This window comes from Mustelus asterias, chromosome 9 (assembly GCF_964213995.1).
Source record: "Mustelus asterias chromosome 9, sMusAst1.hap1.1, whole genome shotgun sequence".
NCBI lineage: Eukaryota > Metazoa > Chordata > Chondrichthyes > Carcharhiniformes > Triakidae > Mustelus > Mustelus asterias.
The window spans coordinates 43,402,461-43,425,749 of record NC_135809.1 but is presented as its reverse complement, the minus strand read 5'-3'; the positions used below and the strand labels follow the sequence as shown (position 1 = coordinate 43,425,749).

At 42.9% G+C, this 23,289-nt stretch overlaps 1 protein-coding gene across 2 annotated transcripts in view; it reads right to left on the bottom strand.

The window, feature by feature from the left end:
- The window catches only part of atxn10 (ataxin 10), a 228,157-nt gene that overhangs the window by 142,596 nt on the left and 62,272 nt on the right, over positions 1-23,289 (bottom strand). For both annotated transcript variants that reach the window (XM_078220094.1, XM_078220095.1), the window contains 3 exons: positions 16,937-17,017; positions 12,125-12,296; positions 9,948-10,056 (listed from right to left, as the gene is read on the bottom strand). In XM_078220094.1, coding sequence (XP_078076220.1) covers positions 9,948-10,056; positions 12,125-12,296; positions 16,937-17,017 — 362 coding nt within the window. The remainder of the gene's footprint in view (positions 1-9,947; positions 10,057-12,124; positions 12,297-16,936; positions 17,018-23,289) is intronic.

Genomic DNA, 23,289 nt, shown 5'->3' with positions numbered 1-23,289 from the left:
TAATGTGGCGACCAGAACTGCACACGGCACGCTAGCTGTGGCCTCACCAAAGTTCTATACAACTCCAACATGACTTCCCTGCTTTTGTAATCTATGATTTGATTGATAAAGGCAAGTGTTCCAAATGCCTTTTTCACTACCCTACTAACATGCCCTTCTGTCTTCAGAGATCTGTGGACAAACACACCAAGATTCTTTTGTTCCACAGAATTTCCTAGTGTCTTACCATTCAGTGAATACTTCCTTGTCAAATTACTCCTTCCAAAGTGTATCATTTCACACTTTTCAGGGTTAAATTCCACCTGCTACTTATCTGCCCATTTGACCATTTCATCTATATCTCCTTGTAGCCCAAGGCACTCCCGCCTCACGCTCAAACACCTAGCCAATTTTTGTGTCATCCACAAACTTACTAATCCTACCCTTCACATAGTCATCTATGTCATTTATATAAATGACGAATAATAGTGGACCCAACACAGATCTCAGTGGTATGCAACTGAACACTGATCTCCAGTCACTAAAGCAGCCATCTGTCATCACCCTCTGTCTCCTACAACTGAGCCAATTTTGAATCCACTTTATCAAATTACCCTGTATCCCACGTGCATTTACCTTCTTTACAAGTCTCCCATGTGGGATCTTGTCAAAGGCTTTGCTGAAATCCTTATAAACTACATCGGCTGCATTACCCCTGTCTACATATCTGGTCACCTCCTCAAAAACTTCAATCAAATCTGTTCGGCATGACGTCCCTCTGACAAAGTCATGCTGACTATCCTGTATCAAGCTTTGCCTTTCCAAGTGTAGAGAGATGCTCTCCTTCAGAAGCTTCTCCAATAGTTTCCCCACCATTGATGTAAGACTCACTTGGTCTGTATTTCCTGGGTTTATCTCGATAACCCTTCTTAAATAGTGGAACCACATTAGTTGTTCTCCAGTCAAACAAAGAACAACAAAGAATCGTACAGCGCAGGAACAGGCCCTTCGGCTTTGCAAGCCTGTGCTGATCACATTGTTCTATCTAGACCAACTACCTGTATCCCTCTATTCCCCGTCTGCTCATATGTCTATCCATATAAGTCCTAAATATTGCTGGCACCTCCCTCGTGGCCAGCAAGGAATTGAAAATTTGGGTCAGAGCCCCTGCAATCTCCTCCTACAGTGGCCTAGGGCACAATTCATCCGGACCGGGAGATTTACCAACTTTTAAGGCTGCCAACATTTCCAATACCTTGTCCTTCCCTCTGTCAATTTGCTTAAGAACCTCACAGTCTCTTTCCCTGAATTCTGTACCATCGCTCCCATTCTCCTGGGTGAAGACTGATGTAAAGCACTCATTCAATACTCTACCAATGTCCTCTGACTCCACCCACAGATTGCCCCCTTAGTCCCTAATGGGCCCCACTCTTTTCCTGGTTATCCCCCTCCCATTGATATACTTATCTTGGGATTTTCCCTACTTTTACCAGCCAGAGCTCTCATATCCCCTCTTTGCTTTCTTACATACTTGTTCAGTTTCATTACTGAGGCAAGGCCACGCAGTGATTCCTTCCTTGTTAGATCAGCAATATACTGTTTGAAAAAATAATCCTGAATTAAATGCAAAAAACCTTCTCATCCTTCATGCAAATATTTTGCCCAATTTCACAGGGAAGTTGAGGCAAGTGGAACTCCCCCAGTGTCGCCGTTTTTATCCCATAAGCAACATCATGAAAACATCATGGTCATCATCCCTTTACTGTTTATGGGAGCTTGCTGTGTGTAACTTGGCCACTGCATTTCTTACACTATGACTTGTACTGCACTTCAAAAGTACTTCACTTCCTGTAGTGTTTTGGGACTTGCTGAGGGGCAAAGGAATATCATGAAAGAGGCTATATGAATGCAAGTAATTCTTTTGCTATCCCCCCTCTATTTTTGGAGCATTAAAATCTTAAATAGCAATGCTCGGAGCAGAAGTAGGTCATTCGGCCAATCAACGCTGCTCTGTTATTCAATGAGATCATGACAGATCTGAATACCCCTGGATATTCAGGTCCCATCTCTGGTCACTCTGTAGCCATGTCTCCATAATCCTGACTATAACATATCCGTTTAGGTCTATTTGCTTGGTTAATTCATCCATTTTATTGCAAATACTGCGTTTATTAAGGCAAAAGACCCCAAGGCTTGGCTTTTTAACATTCCTTCCCCATTCACATTTTTGTTTTTACTGTAGCCCTGTTTGATTCTGGCCCTTGATTTCTCTGCCTATCACTTTTCTTATTCCCCTTTCTGTATTTTGTTTTTGTCCTTATTTACCCCTCTTCTAACTCTTTGCATAGGTTTCCCATATCCTGCTATTTTAAAACTGTTCTTACAGCATCTTTTCAGCCACATTTTCATATTAGCTGTTCTCCAGTCAATATTCAGCCACATAAACGTGGGTTTCCTCAGGGTGCTCCAGGTTCCACCCACAGTCCAAAGATGTGTGGGTTAGGTTGTTTGGCCATGCTAAACTGACCATTAGGGCGGGATTTTATGACCTCGTTCGCGCGAGACTGGAAACTTCCGTCCAAGGTCAATGGAGATTTCCATTGTCGGACCCGCCCACACGCCGATTCCGTGGCAGACGAGGTGGTAGAGTTCCGGCCATAGTGTCAGGATGATTTGCAGGGTAAATATGGAGGGTTACTGGGATAGGCCATGGGTGGGATTTTTGTCGGTGCAGGCTCGATGGGCCGAATGGCACTGTAGGGATTCTACCATTCTATTCATCTACTATATCCTGCTATTTCTGTTCTGACTAGTAGGTGGCACTGGTCGTAATCCTGAGATCACTACTTTTGAGGTCTTACTTTTCAACTTACTTCCTAACTCCCTATATTCTACTTTTAGGACCTCATCCCTTATTTTACCTATGTCGTTTGTGCCAATGTGCATCACGACCACTGGCCCTTACCCTCCCCCTTCAGAATCTCCTAGCACCAGTGAGGCAACAGATCATCCCAGAGTCTTGTTTGTGGTCACATAAATGCCTATCTATTCCCCTTACAATTGAATTCCCTGGAACAATTGTATTCCCACACTTATGCAGCAGAGCTAACCATGGTGCAACTCATTTACTGTTTGCTGCTTTCCCATTCTACATCCAATGCTGGCATCTCCACATCATGGTTCCCCTAAGAGGGCCATTCCCCCAACAGTATCCAAAGTGGCATATGTTTTTTTCAGGGGAATGGCCACTGGAGATTCCTGTACTGCCTGCCTAATCCTCTTGCACTGTCTGGTGGTCACCCATTCCCTTCCTGCCTGCCGTGTGACCACCTCACTATTTGGGCTATCCACAATAGTCTCCGCCTCGCAAATGCTCCACAGTTTCCCCGGCCGCCGCTCCAGCTCTGAAACTTGGGCTTCCAAGAGTTGCAGCTGGAGACACTTCCTGCACACATGCTGGCCCCAGTCACTGTAAATGTTCCAGCTTCTCACATGGAGCAGGAGGAGTACACCATGGCTTTGAGTTCTCCTGTCATGACTTACCCCTTTAAATTAAACCTTTCATAAGATACTGAAAATCAAATAATATCAATTACACTAGGGTCCCTCTGCCTGGTCTTTGTTACTACAGAATATAGCCCTTTCAAACTATAAACCACAAAGTAAAGACCCCACAAACCATAAGTGATAAAAATGGTAAATACTTACCTAACTGTACTCACTCTATGAGCCCTCTGGTCCTAAACTCTTCCACAAGGGGAAACCACCTTTCAGCACCTACCCTGTCAAGTCCCCTGAGAATTTGAGATGTCTCAATAAGGTCGCCTCTCATTCTTCCAAACTCTAATGAGTACAGGCCCAACCTACTCAATCTCTCCTCATAAGAAAATGTCTCCATGCCAGGTTCAATAGAGTGAAACTTCCCTGAACTGCCTCCTATGCCAGTATATCTTTCCTTAGATAAGAGGACCAAAACTGTTCACAGTATTCCAGGTGTGGTATACACCATTAACTTTGAAATAAAGGCCAATATTCCATTTGTCTTCCCTGTGACCTGCTGAACCTGCATGCTAGTTTTTTGTGATGCATGAGGGCCCCCAGCCCCTCTTTACAACTGTTTTCTGCAGTATTTCTCCACCTAAATAATATTCAGCTCCTTTATTCTTCTTACCAAAGTGCATAACTTCACATTTTCCTACACTATATCCCATCTGCCAAGTTTTGCTAGTACATTTTCAATGCACTTGTCAACAAAAGTCATCCCTGAATTTTTTCCCCATTGTTATATCACGTATAACATCCTCCCATTAATTTGCTACTTGTGATACCTCAACTTTATCCAAAGGGATTCTGTTTTGGCCACTTCTACGTAAATCCATACTCCAGTGCTGTGACACTGATTGGGATCTTTCAGTCAGCTGTGAACAAGCTGAGTTCACCATTCATTGTGATTGCTCTTGCCCAAAGAGCTCAGTTCCTTTTACACTTTGATTTATAATTATCAGGCAATCAAAGCAGTACAGCATCCTCTACAGAGCATTTGGACCTGAGTAAACACACGTCCTCAACCAGATTCGGTAATACTGCAGTATAAAGGGTTAACAGATGGGATATGCAAATGTGTGACAGATGATGTACCACTGACATCCGTCAGGCACATGTTCCACTCTCTCTCTCTCTCTCTCTCTCTCTCTCTCTCGAGAGAGAGAGAGAGATAGATTGAAATCATGCCTAAGAGCAACATACCGACTGCCAACCTGTTTAGATATAGTACTAATAAACAAGGGTTAAGCAGATATAAGAGTATGTTCTACAGTCTCAGAACCAAGTTCCACGCTAATAGTCCAGGATAGAAGGGCCATCCCAGTGGCAGCAGAGCAGACATCAACGTCAAAAAAACACAGGGGTTACCAAAGGAACCGCAGTGTGAAAATAAACGTTGATTGCAGCTCGTAAAAAAAGGAGGCAGCACACTGGAGAGGTAACAATGACCGTGCCTGGTAAGTCATTCCTGCTCTTCCTTTTGGAATTGAAGACTTGCTGAGAGGCCAGCAGTGGGAGTTATGGAAATACCATTTTCTTTGACACTAAGCAGCATCAGGTCATCACGAGAAGGATTAAAAGCTTCAGTTGCTTTCTTTCAGTGGTCGGTTGAATAGCAGATTATATTTTCTTAAAGCATGGGGTGCAGGAGTACACATTGTCTTTGAGTCCATTCTTAAAAGCCTTTGACATTTAAGCAAAACTTAGCAATTGAATTAACACATTTTAACCAGCGATGGCAGTGACATGGGGAATCAATTGAATTATTTCGAACAAACTATAATGACTAGCTAGTTCTTCTAGCTGTGGGGCACTATAGGATAAGTGAATTCATGATCGCATAGTCGTGGGTGTCTGGGTTGAAAAACTCTTCAACTTTCTGCAGAACAAAAATGATCTTACTTTGGATCAAGCAGTCCAATATATGAGCCAGGCTGAGTTTACAGAATTCAAAGGGGCTATAATTTGGTGCAATACCGAGGTTTCACATGACTCTGTAGACTGCATAGGCCCACTGGCAGCAGCATCCCCCACATTAGCCCACCTAACCAGGCAAAAGGATGGGAAAATCCATGCTGGCAGCCATTTTGGGATGCTTGCATTATGGTGCAAAAATCCAGCATTGGCACAAAGACTGCTCAGCAGGGATCAAGGAATGCTTCCACTGTGGCAAAACTGAACATTTCAAACATTTATGCAAATCCAACTATTTTAATCAAAGCTAAAAACTAAAAGTATTTATGAAACACATTCCTTTGATTTGATTCCATCTGAGAAATGGAAATTCAAGCAAAAAATGACAGAGTTGCGAGCAGAAGTTAATAGACTTAAGTCCAGGTTGTTGGTCAGTTACAGTTGTCACAACGAGAAGAAACTGTGACTGAGTGATTACTACCTAAAGCTTCACCAGCTAAAAACTGTACTGTTTGAAGATCAGATTAAAATAAAACAAAAGAAAAGACAATGATAAAATGGCTGCCACGAGTCACCTGATTGCTGATACTTTAAAGATGACTACTTTTCTGAGAAGTTACTATATGAATTACACTTCAGATGTGTTATATGAAATTTCATATCTGGAGATGTCAAGGTGCACTTCAAATAGGGGCATCTTTGAAAGGAAGACAGTAAAGATGTGAAGTGCTGGACTTTGATCAGACACTCATCAGACATTCAAGACCCCCCAATGCAGGGGGTCATACAACATAACCCCTACTCTCTGCTGATTTAGCTAGTGAAATGCGTCAAAGGTTTCAGAGAAGATCACAAACTGGGATTATTTGGTGTGCAACAATGAATGTCGAACATACTAATCAAATTCCCTTCTAGGAGTATACAGGGAGGTTTTATAAATCGGTTCTGCCAAGCAGAATCAGAGAAAAGTAAAGCAGGAGGAGAAGGAAATGTATCAGTCATCCAAAACACTGCTGGAACAAAGCAGGAAGGATCTCTCTCTCTTTGGAAGCTAAAAGGGTATCTTCAACAGAAGCAGACCTGAACAAAGTTAACAGAATTCGACAAGAAACAACCTAATGTCAAACTGCCACAATGTCAAACTGCCACAATATTTAACAATCTATGCCTCAAAGACAAGCAAAGGACATAATCATATATTCTTTTAACTTTTGTTGCACTTCTCCAGTCTTCTCTTAGTCTTCTCTCATGAATCATTCTTCCATTGCAATATCTTTGTTGCCTTTGCAGTTCAATCATCCTGTAGTTTACACTCTGCTTCCCAGTGATGTTGACAGTAATGCTGCTAAATTGCTGCCCTATCAGTCCTTTGATCAAAAACCAGGCACTCTCAGAGGTGAGATATATTCCCCTGTAGATGGCACAGTTGACAACACTCACCACTAGAGTGCTAATCACCCTGCAAAATCCCAAGACCCTTTAGAGGACACTTTAATCAGTTGAACAGGCAGAGCTAAGAAGCCAATGGCTTTGCTTTTGCCTGATTCCCAGCAGAGGAAATTTCAGAACTTTTGGCCCCAAATAGGCCATCAGCTGTCTTCTATGACTGCTGCATTCCTAGCCGTGAGGATTCTCTGCTCCTCTAAATGTGTCTTCAGACTGGAGGGTAAGCAGTTTATAATTTCCTGTAACAATAGCAACTCATGCGACTCCTCATAGGTCTGTGGCATTATTAGGGACCTTACCTATCAGGCCAAACGCAATTTGCTTCAGCTGTTAAAACTGGATGCAATCTGTGTGAGGGCTTATGAGCATTCCAGAATTGCTGCCAATACGCCCTCAGGACTAATTCATAGGCACTTGGGATGACAGTCTTAGACTGCTCAGAATTCATTTTTACATCAACATGGAGTGGACTTCTTGGACTGTCCTTGACAGTTGCCCATGAATTACAAATGTTCAGATGTCTGATGGTTATTTTAGCAGTCCTGCTACTTTCTCAAAAGTTCCAAAAATGACTCCACAATACTCTCTGAATTTGGGAATGAATCTAGCATATTAGAGTGTCTCAAAGAGTGGTTTGGGGTTAGAGGGATAGGGGGTGCTCTTGTGCACTCATACAGTAGAGGGATAGAGAAAAGAACGATTCATAGGGCAAAGACAACAGAGAAAATAATTATTGTTACATGTGGTCCAGAGTGCAGAAGCAAAGTCCAATGAGGTATTTCTTCATGGAGGTCTGCAGCCTGAAAACTAAAGCTGTATAATTCACTTTTCCAGTGATTTCTGTGTTTAACTCTGAAGGTACAGCTGCCAAAGGTTGTTTCTTAACAACGATTATAGTTTCATCATTACATCTACCCCAAAATCCAAGCCATTGTCTCTACTTTTACTTCAATTAGAAACAAAGAAAATAGGAGTACGAATAAGCCATGCAGTCCTTCAAGTCTGCTGCATCATTCAACATGATCATGGCTGATCATCTGTCTCAACATCATACTCCAGCACTCTCCCCACACTCCTTGATACCTTTAGAGTCTAGAAATCTATCTATATCCTTTTTAAAATATAGTTAGTGATTCGACCTCCACAGTCTTTTCTGGTAGAGAATTCCACAGATTCACCATTCCCTAAGTAAAGAAATTTCCCCTCATTTCAATCCTAAATGGTCAATCCTGTTTCTTGAGACTGTGACCCCTTGTTCTAGACCTTCCAGCCAGGGGAAACAACATCCTTGCATACAGTCTGTCCAGCCGTGTCAGAACATTTTACGTTTCAATTAGATCCTCTCTCATTCTTACAAATTCCAGTGAAAACAGGCCCAGTTGATCCAATCTCTCCTCATATGACGATCCTGCCATCCCAGGAATCAGTCTGGTGAACCTTCACTGCACTCCCTCTAAAGCAAGTATATCCTTTCTTAGATAAGGAGACCAAAACTGCACACAATATTCCTGGCGTGGTCTCACCAAGGCCCTATACAGCTGCAGTAAAATATCTTTGCTCCTGTTCTCAAGTCTTCCCACAATGAAGGCCAACATACCATTTGCCTTCCTAATTGTTTGCTGCATGTTTGCTTTGAGTGACTGGTGTACAAGGACACCCAGGTCCCTTTGCATGTCAACATTTCCCAAACTATCACCATTTAAATAATACTCTGCCAATATGTTTCTCTGTCCGAAGTGGCTCACTTCACATTTATCTAGGTTAGAAATCATAGAAACCCTACAGTGCAGAAAGAGGCCATTTGGCCCATCGAGTCTGCACCGACCACAATCCCACCCAGGCCCTACTCCCATATCCCAACATATTTACCCACTAATCCCTCTAACCTACGCATCTCAGGACACTAAGGGGCAATTTTATCATGGCCAATCAACCTAACCCGCACATCTTTGGACTGTGGGAGGAAACCGGAGCACCCGGAGGAAACCCACGCAGACACGAGGAGAATGTGCAAACTCCACACAGACAGTGACCCAAGCCGGGAATCGAACCCAGGAGCCGGAACTGTGAAGCAGCAGTGCTAACCACTGTGCTACCGTGCCGCCCAGGTTATACTGCATGTGCCATACATTCATCCACTCTCAACTTGTCTAAATCACCTTGAAGCCTCTTAACATGCTCCTGACTACTCCCCTTCCCACCAAGTTTCATGTCATCGGCAAAATTGGAAATATTACTTTTGGTTCTTTCTTTCAAATTATTGATGTCAGTTAAAAATAGCTGGGGCCCTTTGAAAAAGTCCCATTTATTCCTATTCAAGTTTATAAACTGAAATTTTTCATCACCAATCTTAACCTAGCTGTTGTCAAATTTCAGTTTCTGGTACTATGTCATGATTTTTCAATTTTACTCAATGATTCTTATTCCTGATTTATTTATTAGCCTGGGTATCTGAATGCTAAAACTGGAGTCAATATTGACAATCTAGGTAATGCTAAAGCTGTAGCTACACCAAAGTAATAAACATTACTGTAATCTTTTGGCACTCCATGAAATATGGAGGGCAAGATTACATTGTTTTGCAATTTCCTCTGTTAACCTTTTGCCCTTTTTATGTTTTCAGGTCACTGGATTGGCACAATAATCACTACGAAACAAAGCATTCTCTTTTTCAGGATTTATATTGCAAGTGTCTCATTTGCTTGGGTAGATGCCATCTGGATCATCCGCTCAATATCTGCAAAGCTTTATGTGAGATGACTTACAGGTTCGAACCCAAATAAGATTACAACAGATATTTTGCAATGCTTGTCCAAATGTATCATATGCCACAGTAGTTTGCTCTTGTGGTTTACAAATTGGATTGCAGCCACTGATAAACCCACACACTATATTTTTAAAAATCAACAGTGCAATAATTGCTAAAGGAATGATTAACTAAATATTTTCTTTCTTTTTTGTTCTGAAATTTACTCATCGAGTTTTTTCTTCTAATAGTAATTTTCTCATCACTGATCAGAACCTTTCTTGCAATTATACAATGTATACCTTTCTTTTGCACTTACCAACAGCAATCTCGATCAGCCCAGGTGAGTTCTGCAAATAACTGAATTTTTCATGGTTTGAGGTTGTTTCACAAAGAATATCAAGGAGCCTGATCACAACGAGGGCCTCCTATATAAAAACAAAATGAAAAGGATGAATTACTTGTTGGAACACCTGGAAATAATGCACGGAAAATAAGCAGGCCTGAAGTTAATAAACCCAAGTCACTAACAAACATCATTTCAGAATTAAATAAGTATCCTATATTATAAAAGTATCTTTTTTAACATGTTTTTAGAGCTACAATTTTCAAAATAATTTTACAGCAAAACCACCCTTTAAATTCAAATTGAATCCATATATCCCCAAGTGATTCATTGGTTCTATGTATACACCCAATTTTAATTAGTTGTGATGAATGGTTAAACATAAATCACATTCAAAAATAAAAGGAACGTAAACCACCAGTTCTGTTTCCTTAAGACTGAATTAAAATATATTGTGGTGTAGGCAAGCAGGAAAAATAAATAAAAATAACTTTTACCAACTTAAACAATTTTTCTGTTTGTGGAGAGAGTATCCACTTACATTATTCTACATTTTGTGAAGAGACAGTGACTGGTAATTCAAGAGTGCTCTCAAAACTTCAGATAGTCCCAGAATATCTGGAAACAATTTCAGTCAGATTTGTATGCGTCTTATGCATTTCCTCATTGGAGTCATCAGTGTGAAGGAAACAAGTTGACTACGAAAAAACTTCCCAATTCTCTGTTGCCCAGGAAACCAAATAGTCATGTCATCCAGAGCAGAATGGGAAGCATTTCCCATTCTGCTCTGGATGGAACTGCATTTCAAACCTTCTAAATTGGGACAAATATGGAACAATATGAGTTACATTGAAGGTTCTGGTTTCAGCTCATTCAGATTACTATCTTTCAAAGGGCAGATCTGAAACACCAGGCTATAAATTTCTGAAAGGCAGCCTTTTGGAATATACTAGCAGAGTAGGGGGAGAACTGCCGAAATGTACTTCTTTTGTCATCATGAGAAAAATGAAACTCTGAGGTAGGAAGCTTCTGATATAACTGAGAATTTATTTCCCTCAAACTGGAGATATGCCAGGATTCCAAATCCGTTCTGCAGTTTCAAAAACAACATAAACAAATTCTCAATGTTATTGATGGCCAGAAAACTGTTTCTGGTGGTGCAGAAAATTAAATTATATTACAAATAACTCAAAGGTCCAATGCATTTAAAGCATGGATCTGGAATGATAGGCAATTATAATGCAGCAAATTGTGTGATGTGAGAGTGATGCAAAGGATTTTGGAACAACAGGGCAGAATATTAACAGTAGGAATGAGAGGGATACATTTTAAGTCTCCTAAAAATATTAAGATATATATCTCTGAATAACAAAAGGTCTGCTAAACATTGAGGTTTAATTTTGGCAGGAATATTTAAGTCTTCTCAACAGAATAATTTGTTATGTCAGCAGAGGTATGCCGCCTTGCAATTTGCTATATATTTAAAAAGGGTTGCAGGTTGCTTTAAGAGCTGATCACATGATTTGATGGTGATGTCATTAGGATGCTGTCACTGGCTGCTGTTTTACTTTCCAGTTTGGTATTCTGTGCAGTGCAGAGAACATCACTTTCAATAAAACTTGTTGTGTTGGGTTGGGAAAATTTCTGGGAAGGATATCTGTCATCCCTACCCAATCTGGTCTCCATGTGAATCCATTCCCAACTTTGCAGTTGACTCTTAATGCCTTCAGGACATTTCAGAATGTGCAATAAATACTGTATTGCATGTATCACCCAGAGCCTAAGAACAAATATTTTAAAAATCCCTCTAACAAAATCAATAGAATTGTTCAATATTTGCTTTTAAAGAACACTAGTGTTCATAGTTGTAACTTGGCAATGAACAACGGTAATCATTGTTAACTATGACTAAATGTTAAGTTCATTACATCAATTGATTCCACAATCCTTGTAATAAACCTAAAGAAAATGACTTGTTCAAACTATAAGCAAACAAAACTACTCACCGCCCTCCCCACCCCAAATCTCCCTGAGCTGGGAGTGAAATAGTCAATTCTTTCAAGCTCTGTATACAATGTAATCAACACTATGAAATGAAAGCTTTCGTTTTCAACCTGATTTGGTGAAAGTGCGACAATTCCTCAGCCTACCTCATCCTCTTCATTAGTAGCAGAGGTGAATTTCAATACTGCCATGCAGTTCTCTCGGAAACAGTCTGCCAGAAATTGCATAATTCTCACAGCAGCAGTCAACTCAGCACTGTCAGCTGGGGATTCTAGTACCTCACTCAATTTTGCAGATATCAGATCCAATAAAATAATCCTGAAACAAAGATTAATGGCATCAGAACTATAACTTGCATCACCTACAGAAAAGTCACAATACAAAAAAGAATCTGCAAAATATTAATTATATGTTAAGGTTGATGAAACATGTGAGATCATGATCAGAAAAATAATGACAGTATATTCATATTATATGAATAAGAAAAGAGAGGCGTACAGAAGGTTCAGAGAGCTAGGAGGTGTTAAGGATTTAGAGGAGTATACGGGATGTAGGAAGGAGCTTAAGAAGGAAATTAGGAGAGCGAGAAGGGGTCATGAGAAGACCTTGGCGGGTAAGATTAAGGAGAATCCCAAGGCTTTCTACAAATATGTCAAGAGTAAAAGGATGAGATCGGAAGGCATAGGACCCTTAAAAGGTGAAGGGGGAAAAGTTTGTGCGGAACCGTTAGAAATGGCGGAGGTGCTTAATGAATACTTCACCTCGGTATTCACGGTGGAAAGGGATCTGGGTGGTTGTACTGCTGGTTTGCGGTGGACAGAAAGGATCGAGCATGTGGACATAAAGAAAGAGGATGTGTTGGAACTATTGAATGGCATCAAGGTTGGTAAGTCGCCGGGACCGGATGGGATGTACCCCAGGTTACTGTGGGAGGCGAGGGAGGAGATTGCGGAGCCTTTGGCGATGATCTTTGCATCGTCGATGGAGACGGGAGAGGTTCCGGAGGATTAGAGGATTGCAGATGTGGTCCTTATATTCAAGAAAGGGAACAGGGACAGCCCGGGAAATTACCGACCGGTGAGTCTAACCTCAGTGGTTGGTAAGTTGATGGAGAGGATCCTGAGAGACAGGATTTATGATCATCTAGAGAAGTTTAATATGATCAAAAGTAGTCAGCACGGCTTTGTCAAGGGCAGGTCGTGCCTTACGAGCCTGGTTGAGTTCTTTGAAAATGTGACCAAACACATTGACGAAGGAAGAGCGGTGGATGTGGTCTATATGGACTTCAGCAAGGCGTTCGATAAGGTCCCCCATGCAAGACTTCTTGAGAAAGTGAGAGGGCATGGGATCCAAGGGGCTGTTGCCTTGTGGATCCAGAACTGGCTTGCCTGCAGAAGGCAGAGAGTGGCTGTGGAGGGGTCTTTCTCTGCATGGAGGTCAGTGACCAGTGGAGTGCCCCAGGGATCTGTTCTGGGACCCTTGCTGTTTGTCATTTTCATAAATGACCTGGATGAGGAAGTGGAGGGATGGGTTGGTAAGTTTGCTGACGACACCAAGGTAGGTGGTGTTGTGGATAGTTTGGAGGGATGTCAGAAGTTGCAGCGAGACATAGATAGAATGCAAGACTGGGCGGAGAAGTGGCAGATGGACTTCAACCCGGATAAGTGCGTAGTGATCCATTTTGGCAGATCCAATGGGATGAAGCAGCAGTATAATATGAAGGGTACCATTCTTAGCAGTGTAGAGGATCAGAAGGACCTTGGGGTCCGGGTCCATAGGACTCTTAAATCGGCCTCGCAGGTGGAGGATGCGGTCAAGAAGGCGTACGGCGTACTAGCCTTCATTAATCGAGGGATTGAGTTTAGGAGTCGGGAGATAATGCTGCAGCTTTATAGGACCCTGGTTAGACCCCACTTGGAGTACTGCGCACAGTTCTGGTCACCTCATTACAGGAAAGATGTTGAAGCCATTGAAAGGGTGCAGAGGAGATTTACAAGGATGTTGCCTGGATTGGGGGGCATGCCTTATGAGGATAGGTTGAGGGAGCTTGGTCTCTTCTCCCTGGAGAGACGAAGGATGAGAGGTGACCTGATAGAGGTTTACAAGATGTTGAGAGGTCTGGATAGGGTAGACTCTCAGAGGCTATTTCCAAGGGCTGAAATGGTTGCTACGAGAGGACACAGGTTTAAGGTGCTGGGGGGTAGGTACAGAGGAGATGTCAGGGGTAAGTTTTTCACTCAGAGGGTGGTGGGTGAGTGGAATCGGCTGACGTCGGTGGTGGTGGAGGCAAACTCGTTGGGGTCTTTTAAGAGACTTCTGGATGAGTACATGGGATTTAATGGGATTGAGGGCTATAGATAGGCCTAGAGGTAGGGATATGATCAGCGCAACTTGTGGGCCGAAGGGCCTGTTTGTGCTGTGGCTTTCTATGTTCTATGTTCTATTCTGGTGTGCAGTGCCTAATATGGATATTACCTTCAGCAGGATTTATCTACAGCAATATAAAAATCTCTTTTTATGTGCAGTCTTGTTTCATTATATAAATTTACCTTGCTGCTGCCAAGATCCATAAAGGTAATCCCTTTTAAAAATGTGTATTTTTCCATATTTGCCACTTCAGATTCCCACTGCTCTCATTGACCCAACAGAAAGAAGCAGAACTGGATTGAGCTAATAGCCAAGGTATGCTTTTCTCTCCAAGCTGGCACACATTGGTCAAATGCTGTGTCAGCATGCCATGGGCAGCATGGTGGCACAGTGGTTAGCACTGCTGCCTCACAGTGCTAGGGATCCGGGTTCAATCCCGGCCTCGGGTCATTGACTGTGTGGCGTTTGCACATTCTCTCCGTGTCTGCATGCATTTCCTCCGGGTACTCCGGTTTCCTCCCACACTCCAAAGATGTACGAGTTAGGTGGATTGGCCATGCTAAATTGCTCCAGAGTGTCAGGGGGACTAGCTAGGGTAAAAGCATGGGGTATGGGGATCGAGCCTGGGTGGGATTGCGGTCGGTGCAGGCCCGATGGGCCAAATGGCCTCCTTCTGCATTGTAGGATTCTATGAATCTAAGAATGTAGTCACTTTTGCGCATCAAGGACACAGTGTAAAACATACAAAAAATGGCTACTTATAGGGAAAATACATGATAGTAATTTGAAAAAAGAGGTCAAACAATGGCTTCATTAAGGAAAATGTCTTCACTCTACTGTGGCATTTTACCATTTTTTAAATGTGAAGGAAATCATTTCAGGGTGGATAGACAAGTTAGTCTGTTGTCTTTCTCCTCTGCTTGAGAGACTCTAGCTTCTCTTCTAGTTTCTGTGAGGTTCTGTTTTGGGGTGCAGCCTCCACAGACCCAAAAGAAAATTACTAGAGCAGGTTGATGGGGATAAATGAAGCATCCTTCCAGGGAAAGGCCCCAGCAAAAATTCTTTCACTTTTGAGCAGACACCCAACACTCTAATTTCTGACACACTAGAAGTGCTTCTGGTGGCACAGGCACTATTTAGTTCTCTCCAAACAGGCATGGGATTTCGCAGGGTGAATATCTGTGTCCATATGTAAGTGTGCGGGAATTCAAGCTTTTGAACTGTTGTAAATCATTATTTACTCCTGCATAGTTTAATTGTCAATAATTATTGTTCAATAGGCAAAACTCTAAGTTTATATGGAAAGACAACAAAAAGAAAAGGTAGCATTTCGGTGCTAATATAATGTACAGGTAGTGACAGGTGAGTTGTCCAATATTGGTAATCAGCCCTTGCAACTGAGGTACGGAATTATAGCTTCCAGGATCAACTAGACTTGAGCACCAAGTTCCTCTGGGGGCACTAAATTACCTCTAACCAAGATACTTTAAAAAGTACACTTTTTCAGTAGACTGGGAAAAGTATCCAGACTTGTTAGAATTTGAGCTTTTTTTAAAAGCAGAATGAAATATCAATCATGTTTGGAATGATCAGGGCTTGAATTGGTAGGACTGAAGAATTGACGAGCAGCAATTCAAACTTAAAGAAAATAGAAAATGCTGGTTGAACTCAATAGGTCTGGCAGTATCTGTGGAGAGAGAAACAGATTTAACAGGCCAGATTTTTCGACTTTGCCCACAGCTGGAATTCTCTGGTCCTGCTGCAGTGAAAGGAGATTTGGCTGAGTGCCAAATTCTCCATTCTCCCTGACAGCAGTGGCGGGGCGTGAATGGGTAGAGAATTCCGGCCAATGTTGTGTATGTGAGAGTCTTCTTCAGAACTAAACAGCGGGAGAAATATGATAGATGTTATCCTGTATAAGAGGGGATGAAGCAAGTGGAACAAAATAGAAGATCAGTGATGGGTGAAATCTAGGAGAGAGTGCACAAATATGTTTAGGACACAAGACAAAGGAAATGTTAATGGCAGTCTGAAGAAACATAGAAGGCGCTGATTGTGGCAAAAAGCTAAGATAGCAGAATGTGTTAGTAGGAGAACAAAGGTCAGTGCTCAGTGAAAACAAAACTGAAGAACAAGTGACAGATGGCCCTGTGGCGTGGCAGAAGTTGATTTGGACAAAAAATAAATTTGGACTAAAAAAGGGATGAAGATGGAGGAGAAAGTTTGCAGTCTAAAGTTGTTGAACTCAATGTTCAGTCCTTAAAGCTACAACGTGCCTAATTGGCAGATGAGGTGTTGTTCCTCCTGTTTGTGTTGGGCTTCACTGGAACATTGCAGCAGGCCAAGGGATGGTCATGTAGGCAAGAGAGCAAGATGGAGAGTTAAAATGACAAGCAATAAGAAGGTTGGGGCATATTTGCGGACTCAGTGGAGGTGTTCCGCAAAGCAGTCACCTGGTCTGCGTTTAGTCTCCCCAATATGGAGATGACCACATCGGGAGCAGCAAATACAGTACACCAAATTGGAGAAGAATTCTATTTCAGATTTCCAGCATCTGCAGTATTTTATTTTTATCCAAACTTTTATCCTACCTTTCTTCATTGTTCAATTTAGTGTACATCGCAGCCACCAAATCTGGACATTTGAGGAATTGGCCTGTTACAATCAGGAACCTAAAAAGAGAAGATCAAACTCCTGCTAAGTTGTACAATTTTAATATGCCAGCACTGTTTTCTTCAATAGTCGCTTAGTCCAAGAAAGAGCACAGTCACAATTAAATTTAATGCCTTTCAGGTCATTTGAAACAAAATTCTGGTTCACATAATTCCATTTTTGAAACAAATACAATTTACAGAAACAAAATGAAATATTTGTAATTTATTCACCAGGTATTATACAGGAGTTGGTTAGTTCAGTTGGCTGGAAAGCTGGTTATGATGAAGAGCAACGCCAACAGCACGGATGCAATTCCTGTACCAGCTGAGGTTATTCCCACCTTCTCAACCTTGTCCCGCGCCAGAGGTGTGGTGATCCTCAGTTTAAATCACCACCGTCAGTTCTCCCCCTCAAAAGGGGAAAACAACCTATGGTTGTCTGGCACTACGATGATTTTACCTATTATATGTATATCACTGACGTTTTTCATGTCCATAATATTAAAATATCTCTGGCTTGCATTCAGAATCCCCTCTAATTTCTCAGGCCTGTGGTTGCTGCACTTAACAATATTGAATGCAGCTTAGAGGGAATGCTGTACACCACTCAGATAATCACTACTGAAATTAGATTTTCAAAATTTATAGAGGGTAAATCTTTCTGAATTTTAAAATTCAATACAAACATTTTACTTCACCTTAAAAATCTATCTTTGCTTCAACTCCTCTGTTTAGACGAATGAATGCAATGCTACTTAGTGATTTTATTTATGGCACAACAGCTGATCATAGTAATTTCATTAATTATTGTACATGGCCTGAGGTAACTTCATTTGTGTCTGCAGCATCTCTATTCCTGGATTCAGTCCTGTTCAAACCTCTCAAAAACAAGAGGTCATTTACAACCCTTGACACCTTAAAATATCATTGACTGACATCCATCACAAAAATTAAGGATTAACCACTTGTTTGTTATAAATGGAGGCAAATATACAATTTTGTAAAGTAAATCTATGATAAGGTTACATTTTAATTTCAGATTCACCATAATTTCTTTATACTGTTTAAGGCCAAAGGTTCATATTATTGTAGCACATAGCAATTGGCTTGTAATTCATATTAACAAATGTCAGTATCAAACAACAGCTAAACTGTTAGCTTCTGAACTATACTACTTTCAAATTAGCATTGTACAGCATAAAAGGAGATTGTTTGGCCCATTGCATCTGCACCATCTCCTTTGTACTGCAATTGAGTTAGTCCCACTCTGCAGCTCTTGCTCGGAAACCCTACAATTTTTACTCCTTCAAGTAGGTATCAAATTCTCTTTCGAAAAATACTATTGAATCCATTTCCACCATTCTACCAGGCAGTAAATTCCAAATCCTAATCATGATCTGTGTAAAAAAGATTTTCCTTATGTCACCTCTGATTCTTTTGCCAGTCTCTTTAAATCTGTGCACTCTGATTATCGAGTTCCCAATGGGGCCAATTCAGAAGATTCTAATATCAATTTCTAATCTAAAGTCCAAGGATGAGATGGAACTACTGTCACGACCCGAACTATATCTTTCCAGTAAGGTCAATCAAAACAAAACCTAATTAACCATAAAAGCTAAACAAGCACATATCAGAAACTCAAAAAAGTTTTAAAATAACGAACAAAACCTCCCCAAACATTATATCTGAAGCTTCACACCCATTTATTGCCATAGTAACTGTAATATATAATCACTTAATTATACACCTGCGAAGTGCTCTTTTTGGCACCTTTTCATTGTTAAACAATTAAATGGGAACAGGAAACCACTGGTGCTGGTCAAAAATACATTAATGCACCTTTGTAAAATTGATATTTTGTTATGGCATTCAAGTCAATTGTATGGAAAGAATCTTTTTGTTGAAATAGGTGTGTACAGTGAATGTATCCATGTACTACTAGTACAAATATAGTACAGTTCTTTGTGTTCAGAAAAACACCATTACTCAGTCACCAGAGTCTTGCACAATTTGGATCTGCATTAGTTCATGCAAAGCAAACTACATTTGTCCAATAATTTATAAAAGGAAAATGGCAATTCTGTATCATTTATGATTTTTATGCTTCCAAAGCTGATGCTGATTATGTCTTGACAATCCTGCTTGGGGATTTTTAGGACTGAGTTACCTCCACCATGACGTGCCTGCTGGTGGAAGACTGAGAATCAAGTCAAATGTGAGTCAGTAACCTGATACTATAGCTAAATGGGTCTGTAGTACTCCAGAGCAGACTTCACTGTTGATGACTGCCCAGTAAGAAGTTTAACAACACCAGGTTAAAACCTGGTGTTGTTAAACTTCTTACTGTGTTTACCCCAGTCCAACGCCGGCATCTCCACATGATGACTGCCCAGTCAGCCTTGCTCATTAAGAGAACCTGGAGGGTAAACCTCTCATTGTCAGCATTTTTTAAAAAACTAAGCTGGACAAGTCATCTTCTGTGCTGATAAATCATGTGATTTTTGTTGGAAGATGTGCAATGGGACCCATCAGAAGTCCCACACAAGGACTACGTGGGAATTGTCCAGGAAGTTTAAACTTCTGATCAGCAATTCCACTGCTCCCTACGATCCTTTGAAAATGTCTTGAACTTTGTGTTAGAGTCAGAGACGTTGGACAGTTCTAACTTACTTATCTGTGTAGTTGTCCCGGAAATGTTAAACAGAAAAAAGCTTAGTCTAACTGACCCCTCCCAGCACAAACACTGACTCCCAACTCGCCTCTCTATTCCTCGACTATCCCCTTCACCCACTGATCAACCTGACTAGCTCCCATCACCCAATCTGACTAGCCCCCACTAACCTACTCTCCCCCGAACCTCCAACTACACTCAACCTGAACTGACCAACTCCGATCATCCAACTCCCCTCTCCACCCTTCAATTTGACCTGACCTAACCAGCCCCCGACCTGACAACACACCAGGCACCACCCATAGAAGAGTGGCTATCTGACGGTGATTGTTGAAGATTTGGGTTTAAATTTTCTGTACTGTAACTTTGAAATACAAAACTTGGAGTACAACATTAATCAATGGAATAAAGTTTACCAAAACATTATGGCATGTTATATGCCGGGTCAGAAACTTCTGTACCTGAGCCCTTGCTGCAGAACAGATGTCTCCATCTAATCCTAAAATCACAGTTCCGATCAGGAGGAAAGCAACAACAATCACTTATGAACACAAGTTTAAAGGAACACATACAAGCACAAAGATAATAAACTTCAAAGGGTGATTAGAGGAATTTAAAAAAAAAATGTTTTAAAGCAAAATCTCAAATCTTATGCCTCTATCTATCCTAACTGGAATAACCAGCCTGTCCAAACAGCACCTTGTGGGCCAGATCATGGTCCCCAAAGCCATTCTATGTCGCACCCAGGGTCACCGCTCAAAATTCTGGTCAGACAGGTAAATGAAGTTGAAGATTTCTGCAAGGAGCTGCTCATCCAATCATAGGCTATTATTCTCCCGCAAATGTGGGAGAGAAAAAGTCTCATATTGGACGAGAAGCAAACAAGTTCTCCTAGTGGGACAAGCCTGGTGAGTTAATTGGGGCAGTCAGTTAACTAAACTGTTAAGACTAGCTCCTGAAACAGGAGAGGCAGGAAGTATAAAAACAAGGGCTAGGGTGCTACTGAGCACAGAGTGCTAGCTGAAGAGAGAGCTTGGGAGTTGAGGTAAGTGGGGGAGGCAGGTATTGCTGGGTCTTGTTTTCCTAACTACATCCACAGATCAGTAGGGCAGGAGCAATCCATGGTGGGAGAGCTGGGAGATAAGCCACAGCAGTCCTACAACATTGAGTGAACAAGCCTGTGTGATACCACAGGTGAGTGATGGGTGGATGAATATCTCTCTCTACCTTTTTGACTTGTTTGAGATTGAAGGCTGGGTAGGAAAACTTACTGAGTGAAAACTAGAGGTAAGCAGTAAAATTAAAAACAAATTGAGAATCTAATTAAATAAAAAAGGGATGCAGGGCCATGTGATGTGTTGTAGCTGCAGCATATGGAGGCTGGTGGATCCTATTGTGGTTCACACTGAACACATCTGTAGCAAATGTTGGTTGCTCGAGGAACTTCAGCTCTGAGTTAATGAGCTGGGGTTTCAGTTTCAGACATTATGACACATCAGGGAGGGGAAGAGTTATCTGGACACTGTGTTTCTGGAAGCAGTCACACCCCTTAGATTAACTACCTTAAATTCGGTCAATGGGTAGGGACAGGAGGGTGTGACAAGTGAGGCAGGTAGAGGGATCCAAGAGGTAGCACTGCCCTTGTCCAACAGGTTCGAGATTCTTACTCCCTGTGTAGATGAGAGCAGGGACTGTGGGAAAGATGAGGAAACTGACCATAGCACCGTGGTACAGGGAGTCATTCAAGTGGTGGGAGAAAAGTGAAATATAGTTGTAGTCAGGGATAGTATAGTTATGGGAATAGATACTGTTCTTTTTAGCCAGATTCGAGTCTTGAAGGCTGTGTTGCCTCCCTGGTGCCTGGGTTGACATCTCATCTCATCTGCAGAGAAAGCTGGAGTGGGAGGGGATGATCCAGTTGCTATGGAGTTTAGAAGAACGAGAGGAGATCTAATTAAGGTGTACAAGATGTTAAAGGGGATTGACAAGGTAGACATGGAGCGGATGTTTCTCCTTGTTGAACATTCCATGACGAGAGGCCTTAGTTTTAGGCCAAGGCATGGCAGAATAAAAACAGAAATGAGGAAGAAATACTTCACTCAAAGGGTCATGAATCTATGGAATTCTCCATAGAGAATGGATGCTGGAACACTAAATATATTTGAGGAGATGGATCATTTTTAATTATTAGCAGGTTGAAGGTTGTGGGGAGCGGTCAAGAAGGTGGCAATGACGCCGAGATGAAACCAGCCATGATTGTATTGAATGGCAGAGCAAACTCGAGGAGCTGAATTGCCCACTCCTTATGTTATGTTCTACATTCTCAATCAAGTGGAGGTAACTCTCCTGGGAAGAAAGGGGATTTCTGGATGGGGGATGTGAAAAGAGAAAGAGCATTTTGGTGTGGGGAGGGGTTGGGCAGGAGGAAGGACAGTAAGAAGTCTCACAACACCAGATTAAAGCCCAACGGGTTTATTTGGTAGCACAAGCTTTTGGAGTCTTGCTCCTTCTTCAGGTGAGTGAAGAGTTGTGTTCACAAACAGGACATACATAGACATGTCTATGTATGCCCTGTTTGTGAAGCCAATTCTTCACTCACCTGAAGAAAGAGCAAGACTCCAAAAGCTTGTGCTACCAAATAAACCCATTAGACTTTAACCTGGTGTTGTGAGACTTCATACTGTGCTTACCCCAGCCCAACGCCGGCATCTCTGCAGGAGGGAGGGACCGAGAGAGAGGGGGGAAACCGAGAGAGATTGGGGGGGAACCGAGGGAGAGGGGGGGGAACCGAGGGAGGGGGGGGGGAACCGAGTGAGAGGGGGGGGGGAACCGAGTGAGAGGGGGGGGGAACCGAGGGAGAGGGGGGGGGGAACTGAGAGAGAGGGGGGGAACCGAGAGAGAGGGGGGGGAACTGAGAGAGAGGGGGGTGGGGGGAATGAGAGAGGGGGGGGGGTGGGGGGAACGAGAGAGGGGGGGGTGGGGGGGAACGAGAGGGGGGGGTGGGGGGAACGAGAGAGGGGGGGGTGGGGGGAACGAGAGAGGGGGGTGGGGGGAACGAGAGAGGGGGGGTGGGGGGAACGAGAGAGGGGGGGTGGGGGGAACGAGAGAGGGGGTGGGGGGAACGAGAGAGGGGGGGTGGGGGGAACGAGAGAGGGGGGGTGGGGGGAACGAGAGAGGGGGGGTGGGGGGAACGAGAGAGGGGGGGTGGGGGGAACGAGAGAGGGGGGGTGGGGGGAACGAGAGAGGGGGGGGAACGAGAGAGGGGGGGGAACGAGAGAGGGGGGGAACGAGGGGGGGGGTGGGGGGAACGAGAGATGGGGGGGGATCGAGGGGGGGAACTGAGAGAGAAGCGGGGGGGGGGGGGGGAGGAGAACCGAGAGAGAGGGGGGGGGACCGAGAGAGAGAGAGAGAGAGGAGGGGGGGGCGGGGGGGTGGGAGGAGACCGAGACATGCCGCGGGGTCCGGGGAGAGGGAGAGACACGCCGAGGGGTCCGGGGAGAGGGAGAGAGACGCCGCGGGGTCCGGGGAGAGGGACAGCGACGCTGCGGGGTCCGGGGAGAGGGACAGAGATGCTGCAGGGTCCGGGGAGAGGGACAGAGATGCCGCGGGGTCCGGGGAG